This window comes from Emys orbicularis, chromosome 5 (assembly GCF_028017835.1).
Source record: "Emys orbicularis isolate rEmyOrb1 chromosome 5, rEmyOrb1.hap1, whole genome shotgun sequence".
Classification (NCBI taxonomy): Eukaryota; Metazoa; Chordata; order Testudines; family Emydidae; genus Emys; species Emys orbicularis.
The window spans coordinates 82,169,920-82,188,379 of record NC_088687.1 but is presented as its reverse complement, the minus strand read 5'-3'; the positions used below and the strand labels follow the sequence as shown (position 1 = coordinate 82,188,379).

The 18,460-nt window shown below is 41.9% G+C and overlaps 1 protein-coding gene across 1 annotated transcript in view; it reads left to right on the top strand.

Annotated features, from left to right (window-relative positions):
- Positions 1 to 13,202, top strand: part of DCTD (dCMP deaminase) — a 28,012-nt gene extending 14,810 nt beyond the window's left edge. Inside the window, 3 exon segments of the mRNA XM_065405456.1 lie at positions 6,845 to 6,961; positions 10,485 to 10,581; positions 13,124 to 13,202. Coding sequence (XP_065261528.1) covers positions 6,845 to 6,961; positions 10,485 to 10,581; positions 13,124 to 13,202 — 293 coding nt within the window.
- The last annotated feature ends 5,258 nt before the right edge of the window (positions 13,203 to 18,460 follow it).

Below are 18,460 nucleotides of genomic sequence, written 5' to 3'. Positions count from 1 at the left end.
TACATGTTTTGTAATTTGTAGATCACTTTATTTTCTAAGGTTTTCTTTTTAATCCTGATAATTCAGCTAACATACCAGACAAGAATGGAATTCCTCTAGATTAAAAATACTGCTACACTCAAGGAAACCTTTGCAAATGCTTCCAAAACCTCATTAAACTGTCCTGTTTTTCTGCATTTCCTTTATTATTTTTTGGTGATCACCACAGTGTTTGTGTGTAAATTAAAACTTTCTCCTTTCATCCTTGCCTGCTTGCTGCTGCTCCTCCTGACTCATTTGTTCATATATGACAAAATCCCAGTGCTTGCTACATTACAATTCATCATTGTGGAAGTGCTTATCTCCGTGTCACTAGCACTATATTGTAGTGTCATTAAATGAACTGGGTTGTATAGTGGTACAATCTGTACACTGAGAATTATTAGGGATTTATTTGCCTTCTGATTTTTCTTTGAACTTCTAGGGTGCACTCAAGTTACATTTTCAAGCTTTTCTACAGTACCAGGAGGGCTAGAAACTTACTTTATTTTAATGAAAGCTGAGATTGTCACATATTCACACAACTCCAGGAGCTGGGACTTTCAGGAAACACACCAAATATGACACTTGCTTTAAAACCACAAAAGTTGGCAATACTTTCACATAAGGATCGCATAGTTCATAAACTCTCATACTGCCCAACTAACCACGTTGTTAATAAAGCAAGCGTTACTATTTAACTCTATTTTATAGTAAAATGAAAGTTTATAAGATAATGCATTTTATGTATATCCAGTACCATCTCTAGTGCATAATATTTCAAAACACTTTAGTGTCTGTTTCAAATGGTAATTGTTAATGCATGGTAACATAGAAAAATCAAACTTTGCACTGGATTTCCTTTGTGACTGCTACTTACTATGTGAAATTTTATAGTGACCGGTTATCAAACCTCTTGGTCAAGCAAGTAAACATAACAGTATTAATGGTCATATGGTTCTTATCAGTGTTTGGGCTAAAAAAAATTTTTATTAGGTGGGAAGAGTAGTTTGACATTACAATCCACTGAGGATATTTTCATGGCAGGATAGAGGATATGCAGAAAGCAACAGGAATAGTGTGAGGAAGGGCCTCTTTTGTTTGATGTACAGTAGGAAAGACTTTGGGTTAAATATTGGATCATAACACTAGATCAGACATTCAACATGAGACAATATGGTGCAAGGAAGTAGAAATGTGATATGGTAGGCAATAAGATACTAGTAAGAAATATATTCTTACTAAAGAGCAGTGAAGTTAGCCCCCCTCCCTTTTTTTATTTATTTATATATATTATATTATTAAAGCATTCACAAATACTCAACACTGTAAATAAGGTTCCAGTGTTGGCTTCCATTCTGAAAAAGTGGCTTGGAAAATATTCTCCAAAGACTTCGTTAGCAGTAGAAATAACCATGTAATGAGAACTTAGCATATGTTCTGACCCTGCTGTCGTGTACGGGGGGGAGAATTTACCCACAGGATATTAGAACTACCAATTTTACAACAGTCTCAGTTTACAAAGAAGCCTTTACAAAGATGCTTGTGGTGGTGGCATCAGTGTACCTTTGCAGACAGGGCAATCTGATATTTCCCACTTGGATGATTGCTCTGCTCACAGGTCAATCATACCGGCAAGTGCAAGCAACAACTACCTCCACATTACACCTTTGTCATTCTTTGTGTGATGTGTGTATGGGTTGTGTACAAAAACGTACATATGCATTCTGGAAATGTGTTTGGGAGGCAGTGCATAAACCCAGCCTGTGCTAAACAAAAGAACGTTGTGTTCCTGTGTCTCCAATGTAAATTAAGCAAGGTGAAGCCAGGGGACAGTGAAAGTGCTTTTACATATAAAGTAAACAAAGCAATCAAACTAACAAGCAGCAGCTTAGTGAGCCCACTGGGGACCGAGACTGCATCCAAAGAAGCCTTCCTGGCTCTTGAGGCAGAGACAATGGACTTTGGGCAACACAAGAGGACCAAATATGAATTTTTAAATATTTGTCACTTAAGGGACAGCACTTTCTGAGCCTTTGAAAGTTGGATCCCTTAGCGTGGGGGAGGGGGGTAGAGATGCTGCTTAACTTGATGTAAGAAAGATTAGACAAAGATTATAATTTGCTAAAATTAAGTTTGTCACTAGAAAATGTTCTTTGTATTCGTTTTGTTTGTAACCATACCTTTCTTTCCTCTTGCTTAGTGTTACTTAAATCTCTGTTCTTCATTAATAAACTTATTCTTAGTTTTATTGTAAACCATCTTAGCGCAGTTATTCTTCAATATAAGTATGAGTCCTCAACTAAACTAACAAACTGGTGTGTGCACTGTCTCTTCGGAGGCTGCAAACTTAACTTCTGTGAGTGTCCAGTGAGAGAGAGTGGATGCTACAGGGAGACATCTGGGGAACTGGGGTACACTGATTGTTACCTGCAAAGCAAGCATTGGCCTGGAAGAATCTCAAGGAGTTTGCTGGTGAATCAGACAGACTGGTGTGGCTAGGAGCTGACACACAGTGTAATTGTCTGCAAAGCTCACTTTTGCTGAGGCTCTGGGGTAATACACTGGCTTACAGTTCTAGGTGTTGTGAGCAGAATGTCAGTCACATGACCACTACATGCGCATCACCTACGTCTGCATTTATGGTGCCTCCAGGTCTGGTTCAGCACGGCCTTCACTTTGAGCAGGGGCTCCTTGAACAGGAAGGTCTCACTTCCATGGAACATGCTGACATCCTTCACCTGGTGGGACTTCAAAGTATTTGAGAGAGTTCTTTTTATTCCTTCACTACCTACAAAGACACTCCTCATAAATATATCTCTAGGATGGGGAGCACATCTGGATGACCAGACAGCCCAAGGTTCCCGGTTCCCGCAGGAATCCAGGCTGCGTATCAACCTGCTTGAGCTTTGGGCAGTCCACGAGGCATTCAAAACATTTCTATTTACTAACTGGTCCATGCACATTCAGGTCAAATCAGACAACATGTCTACTGTCTATTATATTTATATATGAGAGACAAGGCAGGTGAGGAAATAGCATCTATTGGACCAACTTCTGTTGGAAAGTACAAGCTTGTGAGCATCACAGGCTCTTCGGGTTTCAAGAAGGAAATCGGTGTGTCTGAGCTAAATAAAAGTTGGGACAGATTGTTAAGCATAAAGGGTTAACACATGTTGTAGGGGGGGGGATCACTTAAAATGAAGCGGGCAATTAAGGGCTAGCAAGCAGTGGGATGTGTCTACAAACTGATGTAATGAGCCATAAAACCCTGGTCTCTGAGTCCATGGTTTTTAGTGTCCAGCAGAGTTATGAATTTAAGATACCAGGCTCACTTGTTATGCAGGGTTTATGCAGGTTTCCTTTTGTGGATGAGTACTGAGAGGTCAGATGCAAAGTGATTGTTTGCCCACAGGTGATAGTGTTTTTGTCTTTTATCATTTTCCTGTGTGAGTTAATTCGAGAGCATAGTGATTATCTGATTTCAGTTGTTGAGGCATTTGATACATTGGATGATATACACCACATGCTGTAATAGGCATCTGTAGAACCCATGAATTTTGAAAGGTGTGTTGGGAGGGTGGGTATTGATCATTGTAGTAGCGGAGATACGTATGCAGGTTTTGCAGCTGTTCTGGTAGGGTCTGGTGCTGGTTTGAGTTTGTGTTCTGGTCTGTGGGGACCTTGCCTCTGATGAAGATCTTGGTGAGGTTGGGGGAATTTTAGAAGGCCATGTGTGGAGGAATGCTCAGTCTTTACCCATTCCACTACTGCAAGGTTCCTGAAGGATATCATAAGGACATTCCTTCCAGTTCTAAACCATGGCATCTGAACCTTGTCCTCTCTATAGAGAGCCCTGCGCAGATACAAAAATGTGGATCCGCATCCGATCCAAATCTACAAGAATCAGCTTGTATCCAACCTGGGATCCGCACTCCGTCTTGGGAGGAGCATCTGTGTGCAGGCGTATGTACTGTATATAGGATCTCAAAGGTGGGGAAGCAGCTGTCTGCAGCTCATAGCCTATGAAGCTGCTTCCCCACCTTTGAGATCCTATATTCTCTCTCCCCTGTATACAGAGAAAGCGGCAGTCATAGGTCAAGACAGGGAGCAAAATCCCCCATGCTCCTATCCTGGTGGTTTAAGCAGCCAAGCAATTTAGGAAACCTCTCCTGATGTCATTGCCATATCACATCAGTTGTAGAGGGAGACAGCTGCTTCTGCAAAGTAAGTAAGTATGCAGAGAGGGAATATAGGACCTAGAAGGTGGGGAAGCAGCCTTCTAGGCTTTGAGCTGCAAACAGCTGCTTTCCCACTTTTTGAGATCCTATAAAGCAGATACCTGCAGATTTGTAGCGTTCTGCCTCTCTGTGCTTATAAGACCACCATTTGAGCCTTTGGCCTCCTGTTCTCCTCTTCACCTATCATGAACGTTGCCTTCCAGACAGCCAATTACCTCCACTAGTGGGGGGGGGGGGGAGTTTGGGGCCTTTGTAGTGGACCTGACAGGCACAGTTTTTCACAAGGACGAAGTGTTTTTGCACCTGCATCTCAAATTCATCCCTAAGGTTTTCTGAATTTCACATTAACCAGACTATTCACCTTCTAGTGTCTTATCCGAAGCCTTACCATGGCATGGAGGCAAGGGTGCCGGAACCATTGTAGAAGTGTGTGTGTGTGTGTGTGTGGGGCCACTGGTGCCAGAACTAGGGGCCTGGGGGCCATGCCCCCCACTTTCTAACATAGGTGTAGTTGGGGGGGACAGGCAGCGTTACCCCCCCCCCAAACTGCAAGCCTCAGGCAGGTGTAAAGCAGCGCTGGCAGGGGCTGCGCTTTGCAGCAGCATTGTCTTCTCCCCACCCCGCCATACTTCAAGCCTTGGCAGGCATGTAGCGGTGGGACGCCTGCCCAAAACTTGCAGTTTGGGGGGTGGGGAAATGCCATCCCCTGTCCCCCAAAACTAAAGTGTCAATATCACTTTTCACACAAACTTAGCCCCAATTTTCCACACTTACTTTTGTGCTGCTGCTGCAGCCTTAAGGCTGTCAGCCGGAACCCCACTGCCATCTCTGGGTGCGGGATTGAGGGAAGGGCGGAAGGAGAGTACGGGCGATGAGTGAGTGGGGACAGGGGAGGCGAGTCCAAGCCAAGGTGGCGGGGCTCAGGCTAACAGCCGTGGGGGTGGGTGGTCCAGCTGTCCCTTTTATCCCCTCCCCCCTGCCTCTTGGTGTACACAACCCTTCTGCACCAGCCCCAATCACCCAGGGCTGACAGCTGGAACCCTTTTTAAAAAAAGGGAAAAACAAGGCTCACACCTCCCAGTAGTTTGAGAACCAGCACCGTGAAATCGATAAGACAGACAACAGCCAATCTACAGAATGCAGTGTCTACATAGACATTGCGTTGCCCTAACCACACCAACATAAGCCCTATGCCTCTTGTGGAGATGGAGTAGTTATGTCAATATAATGAGGCACTTACATCAGTGGGACAAGGCTGTAGTGTGTACACTGACATAATTAAGTCGACTTAAGATGTTTTACATCAACCTAACTGTGTAGTGTAGACCAGGCCTGAGATTCTTGGCATGGCATAAATACTTGCCTCATTGTTGTAACTGTATGCTATCCAGTGTAATTTGTAATGTCAAAATGGTTGAGAACTTAAATACTGGACAGTAACAGACTGCAGAACCCAGAGATGATTCAGCCTGGTGACATTCTGAACAAAAGGATCTCTTAACCCTGCTTATAGCCGTTTCCATCACTTCACACTGACTCTACAGACATAATAGGCTTCAGACCCACAGAGTGGCATTTCTGGAATTCTATCTATATAATAAGTTGGTGATCTCAGTCCTTTTCCTAGTCATCAGGTATCCGAATCTCAAAATCCACTATTGTTCTTGATATTACTTAGCAGGGGGTACTCTGCTAGAACTGCCATCTAATTCATCTATCCAGTATTTTATATTGCACACATCACTGCACTGCCCAGGGGCCTTAAATGATTGAATGTCCAGGGAGACTGAAATATACTCCAGTTTGAAAGACATTAAATACCCTCTTGATGTGTCCAGTATGAGAATTTAGACCTATAGATGTGGTCTGTTCTTAAGAGCTGAGGCACGTTGGTGGAATAGTACAGTGAAGCTGCTGCCTTTGCTATATCTGTGCTTTAGAGAAATAGAGGACTTTGTTTTTTCATTCAAGAAATCTGGCATCTTTTCATGATCAGTATACTCACTTAACATTAAAGATAAGGACATTCTTATGGTTATGAGTGTCTCTTGTGTATTCGCAGGGTGAGAGAATCATGCAGCAAAGCTGAGCAGTTCTGACACCCTGAGGACAGAACTGCTCGTTTTTACTTCATGATTCTCCTGCCCTTAAGAGTGCACATAGGAACATTCTTGTGGCTACACAAGTGCTATCTGTGCATGTAAACAATAAATGAGCTGTTTTATATTGGCAATTAGATACTCTAGAGAGTTGTGAAGCTGTGAGATACTGCCATACTTAGGGTGGTTGAAGACCAAGTAGTTTCAGTCCTAGAGCTTCATTGCCTACTATAGGTGCTAGGAAATGGCAATGCTAATGTGCTTAATGATTTCATTCCTAATCAGCAGTCTGGTCAGAACAATTGACCTTCATTAATCTTGGTATTTCTGGTTTAATTTTTTTCTTTTCCCTCTATAATGAACAAGTCAGGTTATTTGACTTTGAAAGAATGCAAGCAGTTACCTCTTAACACTTAGTTAATTTTAGATTGACTCATTTTAATGAACAGTATTATGAATATTTTTCTTCTACTTTTTTAAATTCAGTGTGCCATGCTGAATTGAATGCCATTATGAACAAAAACTCAGCTGATGTGAAAGGTTGCAGCATGTATGTTGCCTTGTTTCCATGTAATGAATGTGCAAAGCTCATCATCCAGGCAGGTAAGGAGCAACGATGCCAGCTTGATTTGTCAGAGTTGTAGCACTGCTTGCTCATCAGTACCTTATAACAGATTGATTTGATTTTAAATTGCTGTTGTTTAGATCTAAATTAATTGCACTATCAACTTCATAAGATACTTCTTGTGTTTTTGCATTTGAGTGGTGCCAAGTTTTTCCAGTACTAATTGCATCCTCTGTGATTCTTAGCATGTTTTTAATTTAGGTTTACAACTTCTTAGACCAGGAGCTGCCAAAGAACAGCACAGGCATTGCATATCATTACTGTCAGTTTACTGTGCTCTGACACACAGTATAGAGTATGGGGAAAAGAAATAAACTTCTGCCTGACACAATGTCTGTTGGAAGTATATATACATGAAATTTTAATTTGAATGTAATACATGGTAGATATTTTAAAATCTCATGCTCAAAATGCTCATAAATGTCATAAGACTTCTATGATCCTACTTTAATTATATCTTTCATTACAATTGTTATAAATCTACACCACTGCAGCAAGTGTGCTGGCCTGAATGTTTTGCCTTTTTTTTCAGATTATTAGGTGTAACTGCAGTAGACTTTGGTTCTATAAAACTGCCTGCCTAAATTCCTAAAACTCTGAGTTAGCAAAATGTGTGTTTATAAAGGGATTATCTCTTGAGAGAGCAGAAGGTGAAAGTTAATGGGGAGATATTTTACAGGGTATAGGGATTCCGGGACTGACTGAACTATAGTCAGACCTCGTAGTGAAATCTCATCAAAGTCGGGGAGGATGTAAAATATGGATGAAGATACCCAAGGTAGAACCCTTCGTCCTGCCTTTGGTCCATCTTTCTATACATACCCAGGAAGGTTAGGGAATGTTGGTGTTTGGGATGCTAGAAGATATACCTTTTGATGTATTGGGTATGATATAGTGTAAGCTTAAGCCAAAATCCTGATCTTTTCCCTGTACAAACAAAAGACTGGTATCAGGCCATAAAAGTGAGTGAAGCTGTCATCCAAAATGTGAATGGAGAGGCTAGGATGGAAGGGGGGGGGGGTGTATAATTTCCACCTACTTGTGACAATAGGGACAGGCTCTTAAGGTGAAGCTACATGTGCAGCATCTGTGAACAAGTGTATAAAGTGAAGGACCTCTATCCATTTCTGCATGGTAGATGACAGTCACACAGGCCCACATGTAAATTCTCTGAAGCCTGACTCTGTGACTAGGAACGCTAGCTCACTGCCTACCCTTACCAAGGAAACTGAGACAGAGCTGAGCATTGCTGTAGCCAAGATCACAAGTAGAAGTGGGTGAAACTAAGTCACAGGTGAAAGGTGCTGTATATCCAAACTTCACTGAGAGAAGGGACACTGAGACTGGTAAAGAATGCTGCTAACCATATGGTACCCACTAGAGCAGGAGGGAGGGGGAAAGACATTTGTTCCTTCATCTATAACTGCATAATGATTCATAAAAATGTAAACTGACCTGAGGCAGATGGGAGGAAGCGCTGGTTGCCTCACTCCAACATGTGGGGGGAAAAGAGGGACTCCACAGCCATCAGAGAGTGCAAACCCAGAGAGCAAGGATGCAGTCCACTGCCTCTCCTCACCATGGAATCCAGGGTATCACCCAATGGGACTAGGACTCCTAACACACTTGGGGGCAGGGCAGAGAATGGAATTTGGCTTTGGGGAAAAATTTGTGGATTCTCCCCGGGGAGAAGTGAACACCCCATATACCAGTGGCACTAAGTGTCCGTGTGGATCCTGCTGCCATGCACTAAAAGTCCCCTAATGTGATTTAATCTATCCTGCTTTGAAACAGGAGTAGATTAGAGTGCAATAAGGAACTTTTAGTGCATGGCAGCAAGGTCCTCAGATACTTAGTGCATGGCAGGCTTAGTGTGGAATAGATTTACAGCCAGGCTTTCTGCAAACTGAGTGTTCATATAGACAAAGCCCTGCATGTGACCAGGTCAGTGAGGGGAAATTATTCTATATTGGGTAATAAGACTTCTTCCTTGATGCATTAATCTGATCTATGTTGGGGCTGTTAGAAAAACGAACAAGGAAGTAATTCAATGGCTTCCCAAATAAGTGCATCTAGATATATGCTAGAAAGACAAGAGGACCCAAATTTTAGTTTGAGATCCTATAACTTGTGTCCCATATGCTGTGAATGTTGTTTGGTGATTCTGGGATCTACCAGATAAAAGGACTTCAAAGTTAAAAAGTCTGATTCCTATGAAGGTGGGGTACTTGTAAGAAGCTGCCTGGGGGCAGGATGATACAGAGACAGACTCTGGGGAGGAGTCTAAAGGAATTGGGCCTTTCCAGATCTAGGGAATGGTAAGCATTAAGGAAAAGCAAGCATAGCATTTAATTTGGCTAATTGTTTTTAAGATGCATTTTTTTTCCTGTAGTGATTTTTCTTCTAAATAAATGATACTCTGCTTTGGTTGTTGATTACCACTGTCATTGTCCTGGAGGAAAAAGAACTGCAGGGTGTTTGACCTCTCAGGTGATCATGGTTGACACAGAAGTCTGCACTCCAGTACTTGGTTTGAGAGCAGGAGATCACATGGTTCCATTCTGAGACCTGGGGGTAGAGGGGCACACAGAAAGACCAGGAGGGGGAAGGAGTAAATGTAACATTGATGATCAGGATTCTAGAAGAATCAAATTAATCCACAGTTAATGCGTTCCGAACTTTACAGGGATTGAAACTGGGGTGAAAAAGAACTAATGGTGTTTTGAATCCAAACCAAGATGTACTCATTTGTGACACCAAAATAAGATTCCACTCAGATTTGCAGCTCTTCACAATATGGTTGTTCATTTTCTTTGTGCTTTGATCAGTAGTTAAATCGTTAAGTGTTAATAGTTATAATTAGGGAGGCATTTTAACAGAAAATGTGGTAGCCATTGAAAAATTTGTAATCACTCCTGGTTCTGCCTCTTCATTTCTCCTCCGACATATTTAAGACAAGAGTAGTTAATTAAGAGCTGGGGCACAGTCAGTTACCCATATGTAGGACATGTATTTGAAAAATAGGGAATTTTTGAAAGAGGGCTGGAGACTTGAGATTTTAAGTTGCTGCCTGGCTTAATTGTGATGAGTCATATTGGTTTGTACAAAGGCTAAGTGAAAAATTTCCATCAAAATTGTTCTTGATGGAAAACTGAGTTTTCAACTAAATGAAAATTTTCACAGAAAGTGCATGCTTTCCATGGAAAACTTGGTTTAACAAAAAAAAAAAAAAGCCACCCATATACTTTTGAAAAGTTCAGTTTTTCAGGGAAAATTTCAACTTTATTTTCACCAAAAATTTTCCATGGGGAGGCTATTTTCTGAACAGCTCTATATTGTACTGATCCATTCTTAAGGTATAATTTATAATACATTTTCATGTGATATGGCACCTACAGTGTATCAATAGGTGCTCTTTTTAGCCTTGTATACATCTAAATTTTCCCCTACCATATTTATTTCTGCTTGTAATTGTAGCATGTCTTTTCATAATATTTCTAGGTATAAAAGAAGTTATTTTTATGTCTGACAAATACCATGATAGCCCTGAAATGACAGCTGCCCGGCGCCTGTTTGATTTAGCTGGAATTATATACAGGTAAGACAGAGCCTTGACTGGTGGTTGACTTTTAAATGTGAAAATGAAGAAATTGCTGTATGAGGAAGACAACCTTTAGGCAAAAGCTTTATTTTCTCCTTACGTTATGTAACTTGTGTGGTACAGTTAATTCTCTTACAAAAACTCCCATGCAGATTTAGTACCAGTCAATTCAGCACCTTTGATAGCCTTTGAAAGTCTGGTCCCTGGAGAACAGCAGCAGGTGCTGTCCAATCTCGTGGGACTTGGGAGTGACCTACCTTCTCACCCCAATGTTCATTCAATCCTTGGCCTTTCTCCTGAGACTGCCATCAAGATTGCCAATTGGGGTGGTGGTTTGTGGTGTGTGTACTCATAGGAGCTGGACTGGAACCACCAATTCGTTTTATGTAGACCATGGAGTCCTGTTGGAAGGGTAATAACCTTCTGTCACAACCAGTCTGAGCTGGAGTTAAACCAGCTTGTGACGGGGCAGGACTCACCACCTCGGCGCCTCCTGCTGGCCGTGCTGGGAATTAACTCTTGGTTGCCAGTGCACCTTTCTCTAGTGGTGTTTCACCACCATCACTTCTGCTCCACCTCTAAGACGCGCATTGCTCCCCAGAACGTGGCATCCTCTTTTGGGCACGGCCCTCGGGCTGTGACCCACTCCACTTTCTCCCTCCTTCGCGGGAATTGGCTGTCTCTAGTCCATCCACTTTCTGCTGCGGCCTACTGTCTAGCCCCTCACCTCAAGGGGTAAACTGCAGTCCGAATACTGGCCACCCCTCTGTGACAGGTGGGGGGAAAGGGGGTCTGGGCCCACTCGCTACTCCAGGCCCCAGCCCAGGGACCCTTTAGCCAGCGGCCACGTGCTGCCACTCCTCCAACTCCCACTGCCTATTTCCCTGGGCCACTTCCCATAGCCCTAGTACCTTCCTGGCCCTTTGTATCAGGGGCCTCAGGCTGGAGCTCCCTGTTGCTCCCCGACCCTACCCAGCACTGAGTTATCTAAGGTACACCTCTAAGGCAGCCAGTCCTTCTCTCTTGCATTCCAGGGAGAGATTGCCCCAGCTCTGTTGAGCAGCCCTTTGTATATGGCCCTCCCTGGCCCGATTGGCTGCTCCAACAAACCTTCTGCTGATTGGCTCTCTGCATGCCCTCCTCCCATTGGGTGGGTTTTGTGCAGCCTCCCTGAGGACTGCTTTAACCCTCCATCTACCTGTGTGGGGCAGTCACCCCACCACACAGCCACATAGGGTAAGAGGTTCTCGTATAATCATTTATCAGTCCCTATCACCCTCTGGTCTTCCGCAGTCTGCTTTCTTAAAGGAAAAGAATAAAACCTGGAATATCTTGTCCTGAACTAATGAGAATCTGAATGATCTGTTGAGTAGATATATATATATATATATTTTTTAAGAGTAGTGACAGAGATATCTCAAGATAATCTGTTTGACAGCTAGTTTGATACCAATAACATGCTATGGGTGAGACTAATTACGCAGTCATGGGGAGACTTTAAAATTCCAAAAAGTTTTACAATATTAATATAAAACCTTCTTAAATTTTACAAATACCGCAATTCTGACAGAGAAAATTTTAGGATGAAAGCTACCTGCTGGGCTAAGAAACACCCATGAACAAGTACAGCAGTATTTAAAATTCACTTTTATAGTCAGTTTATTTCCTGCCACTAAAGCTACTTGGCTAAGTAAGGCATAAATCATTCCGTTACAAGTGAAATCTTACCACAGTTTCCCCATGGTGAGTGTTGTTACTTGCTTTTCAGACTGCTGGTCTGGACAAAATGGGCATCATAATCCTTCAAGGTTTCAACAACATATCCTTTACTGTGTTTACTGTTTTCACCTCTTGTATTGATTATTAAGGATACAGGTTGTACTTAATGAATCTCTGGAACTGAATTGTGGAGCCTAATAAGACACTAAATTCACACCATTTGCATAATCCTTTGTTTATTCGTAGATTGTAAATTATATATTCAGTCCCCAAATACCTTCCTTGCTAATTGCAATAGCAGATGCTCTAATGGTGTGAAAGGATGCATTTTGTGGCAATATTAATTTTACAATTCTAAAGTTATAACTTTTAAATGATTCCTTCTTAACCAGTTTAGTTATTTCTTGTATGATGCATAATACAATCTATTCCCTTTGCTCAAAAACTATTGAAGTAAACTTTTAAAGTTTGCTGTGAAAACTTGGCAGAAAAGGAAAGAGATCAAATTTTGCAGAAAAACTGGTAACATGATGCCACCTCCTGCAGCTAAGTTGTTAGAAATCCTTTGACTCCTGGGTAATTTATGAACTCCAATAGCTGAAGAACATACAGACTAAACAACCCCATGTGTCTTTTTGTCTTAGTCTTTCTTGTCCGGGTTTCTCTCTGTATGGTGCACTATAATTGGCTTCTATAGAGATAAAACGCTAAGTGAATCCAAGGAAATTTTTTTCTTCAAAAAATTTAGTTGGAGCCAAAGCAAACAAAATATTTAACTACTCACTGGCTAATATCTATCCATATTTTTTCTTATTTTCAGGAAATTCAAACCAAAGTGCAATAAGATCATCATTGACTTTGATTCAATTAACGGCAGACCGAGTCAAAAGCCTCTGTGAGTTACGTCTCATTAAATCTCTAGAAGATTGTGATTATCCTTTTCTGAGAAGCTGCTAATGCCTTTCATCTTGAAGTTACACATAACTTTTTAATAGCCACTACAGCTAAAGTAGACATCTGAAGAATGTAAGGCCTGAAATTTTTCTCTGTCAGCCTTGTCATACAGAATCTACATCTAAACTTTTTGGTTGCTGCATTTTTTTTTTAAGCCTGCTGTAAAATCTAGAACTATATAGAGGAAACATAGTACTGCATATGTACTACAAGAAAATGGTTTTGATTCTTACTATGTCCATCATGTGCTCTATTAAATGGAGTCAGAATCATTGTAGACAGTCTAACAGTAGTATTTATTGTAGGCAATAGCATGCTGGAAAACCTCACTTACATATATGGATCTGTCCTTATTGGACACAGGGAACTAAATAGCTAATCCACATGAAGTGTAAGAGGAGATGTCCATGCAAATATTGATATTCAATCTACAGTAGCACTAGAATATTCTTGTTAAAAAGTTACAACGATTAGATTAAAATATTGTGGTGTCAAACTATACTGTTGCAATGTACTTTTATTTGCAGATGTGATAGTGATTTTACTTTTAATTGCTGTCTTACATTGTAATATATGGTGTGTGTGTGTGTGTTAGTTATGTTTGGAGAATTTTCTGTGTTGGATTCAGTTTAGAGAGGCTTTAAATTCTTTTCCCCAAGACACCTTGAACTTAATGGGGGCTAAGTGAATAAATCATTGGACTTTCACCTATGGGACCTTATTTGGAGTTGATTTTCTTGCCTAAAAGGAAGTTAGTTTATTGGTCTAAGTTTCTACTAGACAATCCAACACAGTTCAATCTCAGAATTAACCTGTAAAGTAATTGAATCATTTCTTGTCCTCAGAGAGAAACAAGAGATATTCAACCCATGTTGAGGTTGTCTATGCCAAAAGTAGTAATTGTGGTTTTAGCTTGTTTCTTAATGCTGGCACAGTGCCTTCATTTTCACAAATGTTGTCTAAAATAATATCCTTTTTAATTTTATTTTGAGGTTTGGGAATAGATTTGAATGCCTTTTCTTTAATTTGATTTTTTTTTAAATTAAATATGCCTAATGGCTTTGTTTAGAAGATATTTTTATCCCAGAGGTAATCATATTTTTTTTAAATATGGTTATATTTCAGTAAGCTTTTATTTTTTCTGTAAAGGCTTTCTGTTCCATATTTTGGGACATTATGTAATTTGGCTTCCTACCAGTACTATTAAAGTATTATTAAAATCTGCTATGCTGAAGTAGACTCATTATTATAATATTACAGCATGTGCTAGACTCCAGAGTGCTGCTGTTTTTGCAATCATATGCAAAGCATATTTTGTACATTTGTGATGTCATTACATAAAGTGTAAAGTTCAAAAACCACTTGGCCCCTAAAGGGACATTATGGTGTAATGGTAAGATGTCAGTCATTTGTGACCTTTTCCCTTACTCCCTCCAACTTCCATAATTGTTTCCCACCTGAAATTTGGTCTGAAGTCGAGGTGTTTTTATGTGCTAATTTTGAGGTGGATTGGACTGACTATTTGAGAATCTAAAAATTACTTTCTAATTTTCCTACCCCGACCTCAGTTCTCAAACGGCTTGTACTAGGAGCTCCATGTTTATTTCAGTATGTCTGTAAGAGATGTAATGTAAAGGGGTATGTCAGATTATCCTGGGTTGATAATTGGGGGGAAATTTCTTGTAGCTACTGCAACAATGAATTTTTGAATGTTAAAATGCAATTGTTGCAAATATCACTAGGAGTTCTCTATATCTCATGAACAACATATTTATTGTTCTGCAGTGTCTGGATCATGTCAAACAGAAAAGACCTAATACTGACAAAATGATCTTAAAAAAAAAAAAAAAAAAAAAGTTGAGCTCCATTTCAGAGTGAATAAATGGTCTGAAGAATGACTTTTCTCTTGCACGTCTTTTACAGTATCTGCTGTTACACCAGTTCATCCCTCCATTTTTAAAACAGAACATTTTGACATCAAGAAATTCTTAGTCTAGGAATAGTTTAGTTTTTCATAGTCAAAACATTTAAATCTGAATCACCATGTAATAGGATGGGAAGTTCTTGGGACGTCTGTAGGAGAATAGGCCTCTTCTGCTGAGTCGCTATAATGTAAGATGTTAGAACCCTGTATAAAGCTTGCAGAGTAATTTCAGCTTATTCATGTTGACAGGTAGGTCCTATGAGCTCCAAGCCAGCTCCATATAAAAGGGGATAGAAAGAGCAAAAGGCAGATTGGAAAGATGCTACAAAAGCCAAGCTGAAGAGAGAGCTTAGTCTGAGAAGTTAATGTGCTGTTTAACAGTAAAGGCAAACCCAAAAGAGGCATTTACACCATATCAAGTTTGTTTTGTATCCTATTTGGAGTAGGATGGATACTTGCTTGCAGTCCTCTAATCCAGAAGGAAATACATTTGTAATCACAACATGAAATATCTCCTTTGACTTCCAAATAAAGAATAGTTGTGCTAATTATAAACCATATGCTCCTGAGGGAATTCTGTGCAGGTGCAGAATTCATGTACCCTGCAGATTTTTTTTGTTTCCCCACAGAATAATAGATTCTGACAGGGAAGCCACGAGAGGGGTCATGCGCCCCTCCCTGGCAGCAGTCCTGAATGGGCACATGGTTTTGGGCATCGGGGGCAGCCAGGAGAGATGTAAATCGCCACCTCAGAGGAGGCGGGGGGGCGGGTGGTGCTGGGAGTGCATGTGAGAGTCTGTCCCTCTCGCTCACTATTGCAGTGTGCCTGGCATGGAGGGGCAGGACCCTGGGGTATTTCTGGGGCAGGCCCGGCCCTTGCGCTGTGTCAGGGTCAGGTGCAGCCTCGCCGAAAAGTCCATGTCCTGGGGTGGGGGAGGCTGCAGAGTGATCCCCCACCTCTGTGGGAAGGCGCCCCAGTGCACACCCCTTGCCCCTGTTGCTGCACCCATTCTGTAGAGAGACATGAGGCCTACCCAAGCAGCTGTGGGGAAGCCACAGGGAGCTTTGGCTAGGGGCACCATTTAAGGAAGCCAGGGGGTCTGCTCACGACCACAGCCGCAGGCGAAGCTCTTACCTGCAGCATCGTGCAGGCAGGTCCCCTCCTCCAGGAGCCAGGGTTCTCCAGCTGTGGCTCCTGTAGTCAGTTTCCTCCGTTGCACTAGGGCCTCTGGGGGTGGGGCAGGCAAGGAAGTGGTCAGGGTGGGAGGGGGAAGAACAGGGGCCCCGGGGGTGGTGGTGGGAGCATAGGGTACCCTGTGGTGGGGGGTGGCTAAGAGGGGGTGAGTACAGGGGCCCCAGTGGTGGTGGTGGTTCTGGGGGAAGCAGAGGGTGCCTAGTGGTGGAGGGAGCAGAGGGGCCCCAGTGGTGGGGAATGGGGGGTTGAAGTCTGGGGGGAGCCAGTGAGGTGGGAAAAGGGAGTTAATCTCCAGGGGAAAGACGAGATGAGGGCACAGGGCTGTACCCTGAGGGGGCAGTGAGTCCCTGGGGCAACGATCCTGAGCGAGGGGAAGCTGAAGAAGGGGAGAATAGGAGCAGCTAAGGGGGCCTTTGGGTCTGTTTACTCTCAGAGAAGCAGAGAGCAGCCATCTTCTCCCTGGGAAGAGACTGGGGACAGACCCCACTAAGCTAATGCATTCTCTCAACTGACTAATCTGCTCTCTGCCTTTCTGCCCATCTCTTCTACTTTAGGGGAACTTATACTTTGATCCTGCAGTGAGGATCCATGTGGGCACAGAGGTTTCTTTAACATTCTACTCCTGGGGTAATCTCTTTTGTTGTTGTCTGTATTGTTGCGGACATACTTGCTGACAGGTATTTTGAAATAAATTACCAAAATAATTGAAACTGGCATGATTATATTGTTATTTTGACAAATAACATGCAGAATTTTAAAATATTGTGCACAGAATGTTTAATTTTTTGAAGCAGAATTCCCCCAGTAAACTGCATTTCTTCTACCAATGCTCCAGGTGTGTTGTACTTCACATGTTAGTATATTGAAAAAAACTCTAGCAGTCATTCATACTCTCTATAAGGAAACTTTGTAGAATCAAAGTTTCACTTCCAAAACCGTTTCAATACTAAGTATATAGTTCTCAAGAGCTGTGGAGTTAAGAACGCTGCATAGTGGTATTTGAAGTATCCTACATGTAAAGTTCTGTTACCTACAAATCTTCTTACAATGAATCATAAAGGGTTAAATATTTCAGGCCATGCAAGCTACTAGAAACTCTGGGTAAGATGCTCATCCCCACTGCAGCGCCTTTACTCAAGGAAAAAGTGGTGTAAAGGGGCCCTACTTCTTTCTGGGGGATGATTCCCCAATGGAAACACGGCACAAGACTGCTATAAGGCTGCATTCCAAAGACTGCCAGGTATAGGGGGCATGGGTGGGAACAGGGTCACAGCATGCAGTGCTGCAACCCAGGGAAAGTGCAGTAGCTTAGACATGCCCCCAGGGCAGTCTGCAGTATGCCAGGGGCCACCTCAACTCCCAGAGTAGTCTAGGATCAGAGGGCAGAGGTGCAAAGGTGGCGTAAAGTTCTTTCTCTCCTACATAACAAGTCTTGCTCTGATGTTGATAGTTCCTTTGTTTCAAAGAAACTTGGTTGTTGTGAGATAGTTTCCACTGGTTCAGATCACAGCCATTCTATGTACTTTCTTAAAAGCAGCCTCTTTATTCCAGGTGCAGCACATTGGCGCTAATATTCCAAGGCATAATCCATAGCAGAATTTTCCACCTTCAAAGTGCTGTATAAAACTTAATTCTCACAATAATCCTGTGAGTAAGAAAGTATTATCCCTGTTCTGCTGTTGGGGAGCTGAGTTACATAAAGTGACCTAAATTAAGCCAGAGAACAAGTCATTGGAAGATGTGAAATCGGAGTTCTTGATTCTTGGTCCAAGCATCTGTAGAACTGTGAGGCTGTTACATGAAATGTGAATAAAGGAACTTTTCAACTTTACAGTGGGTAATTATTACAACAGGTGTAACATTTCACAGCTGAGGAGAATCACACATTTCTCTTTCAGAAGACAGTGAATCCTTTGAGTGTTTTCTTTCTCCAGTCTCATTGCTCCTTTTTTACATAAGCCCTAGCTTTAGTCAGACTGCACTTTACAACCCCACACTTGATCATTTTATTTATTTACTTTTCCATTTGCACCTGTCATACTTTCAGTGCACATTATGCCAAAAAAATACAACTTGTTAGATAC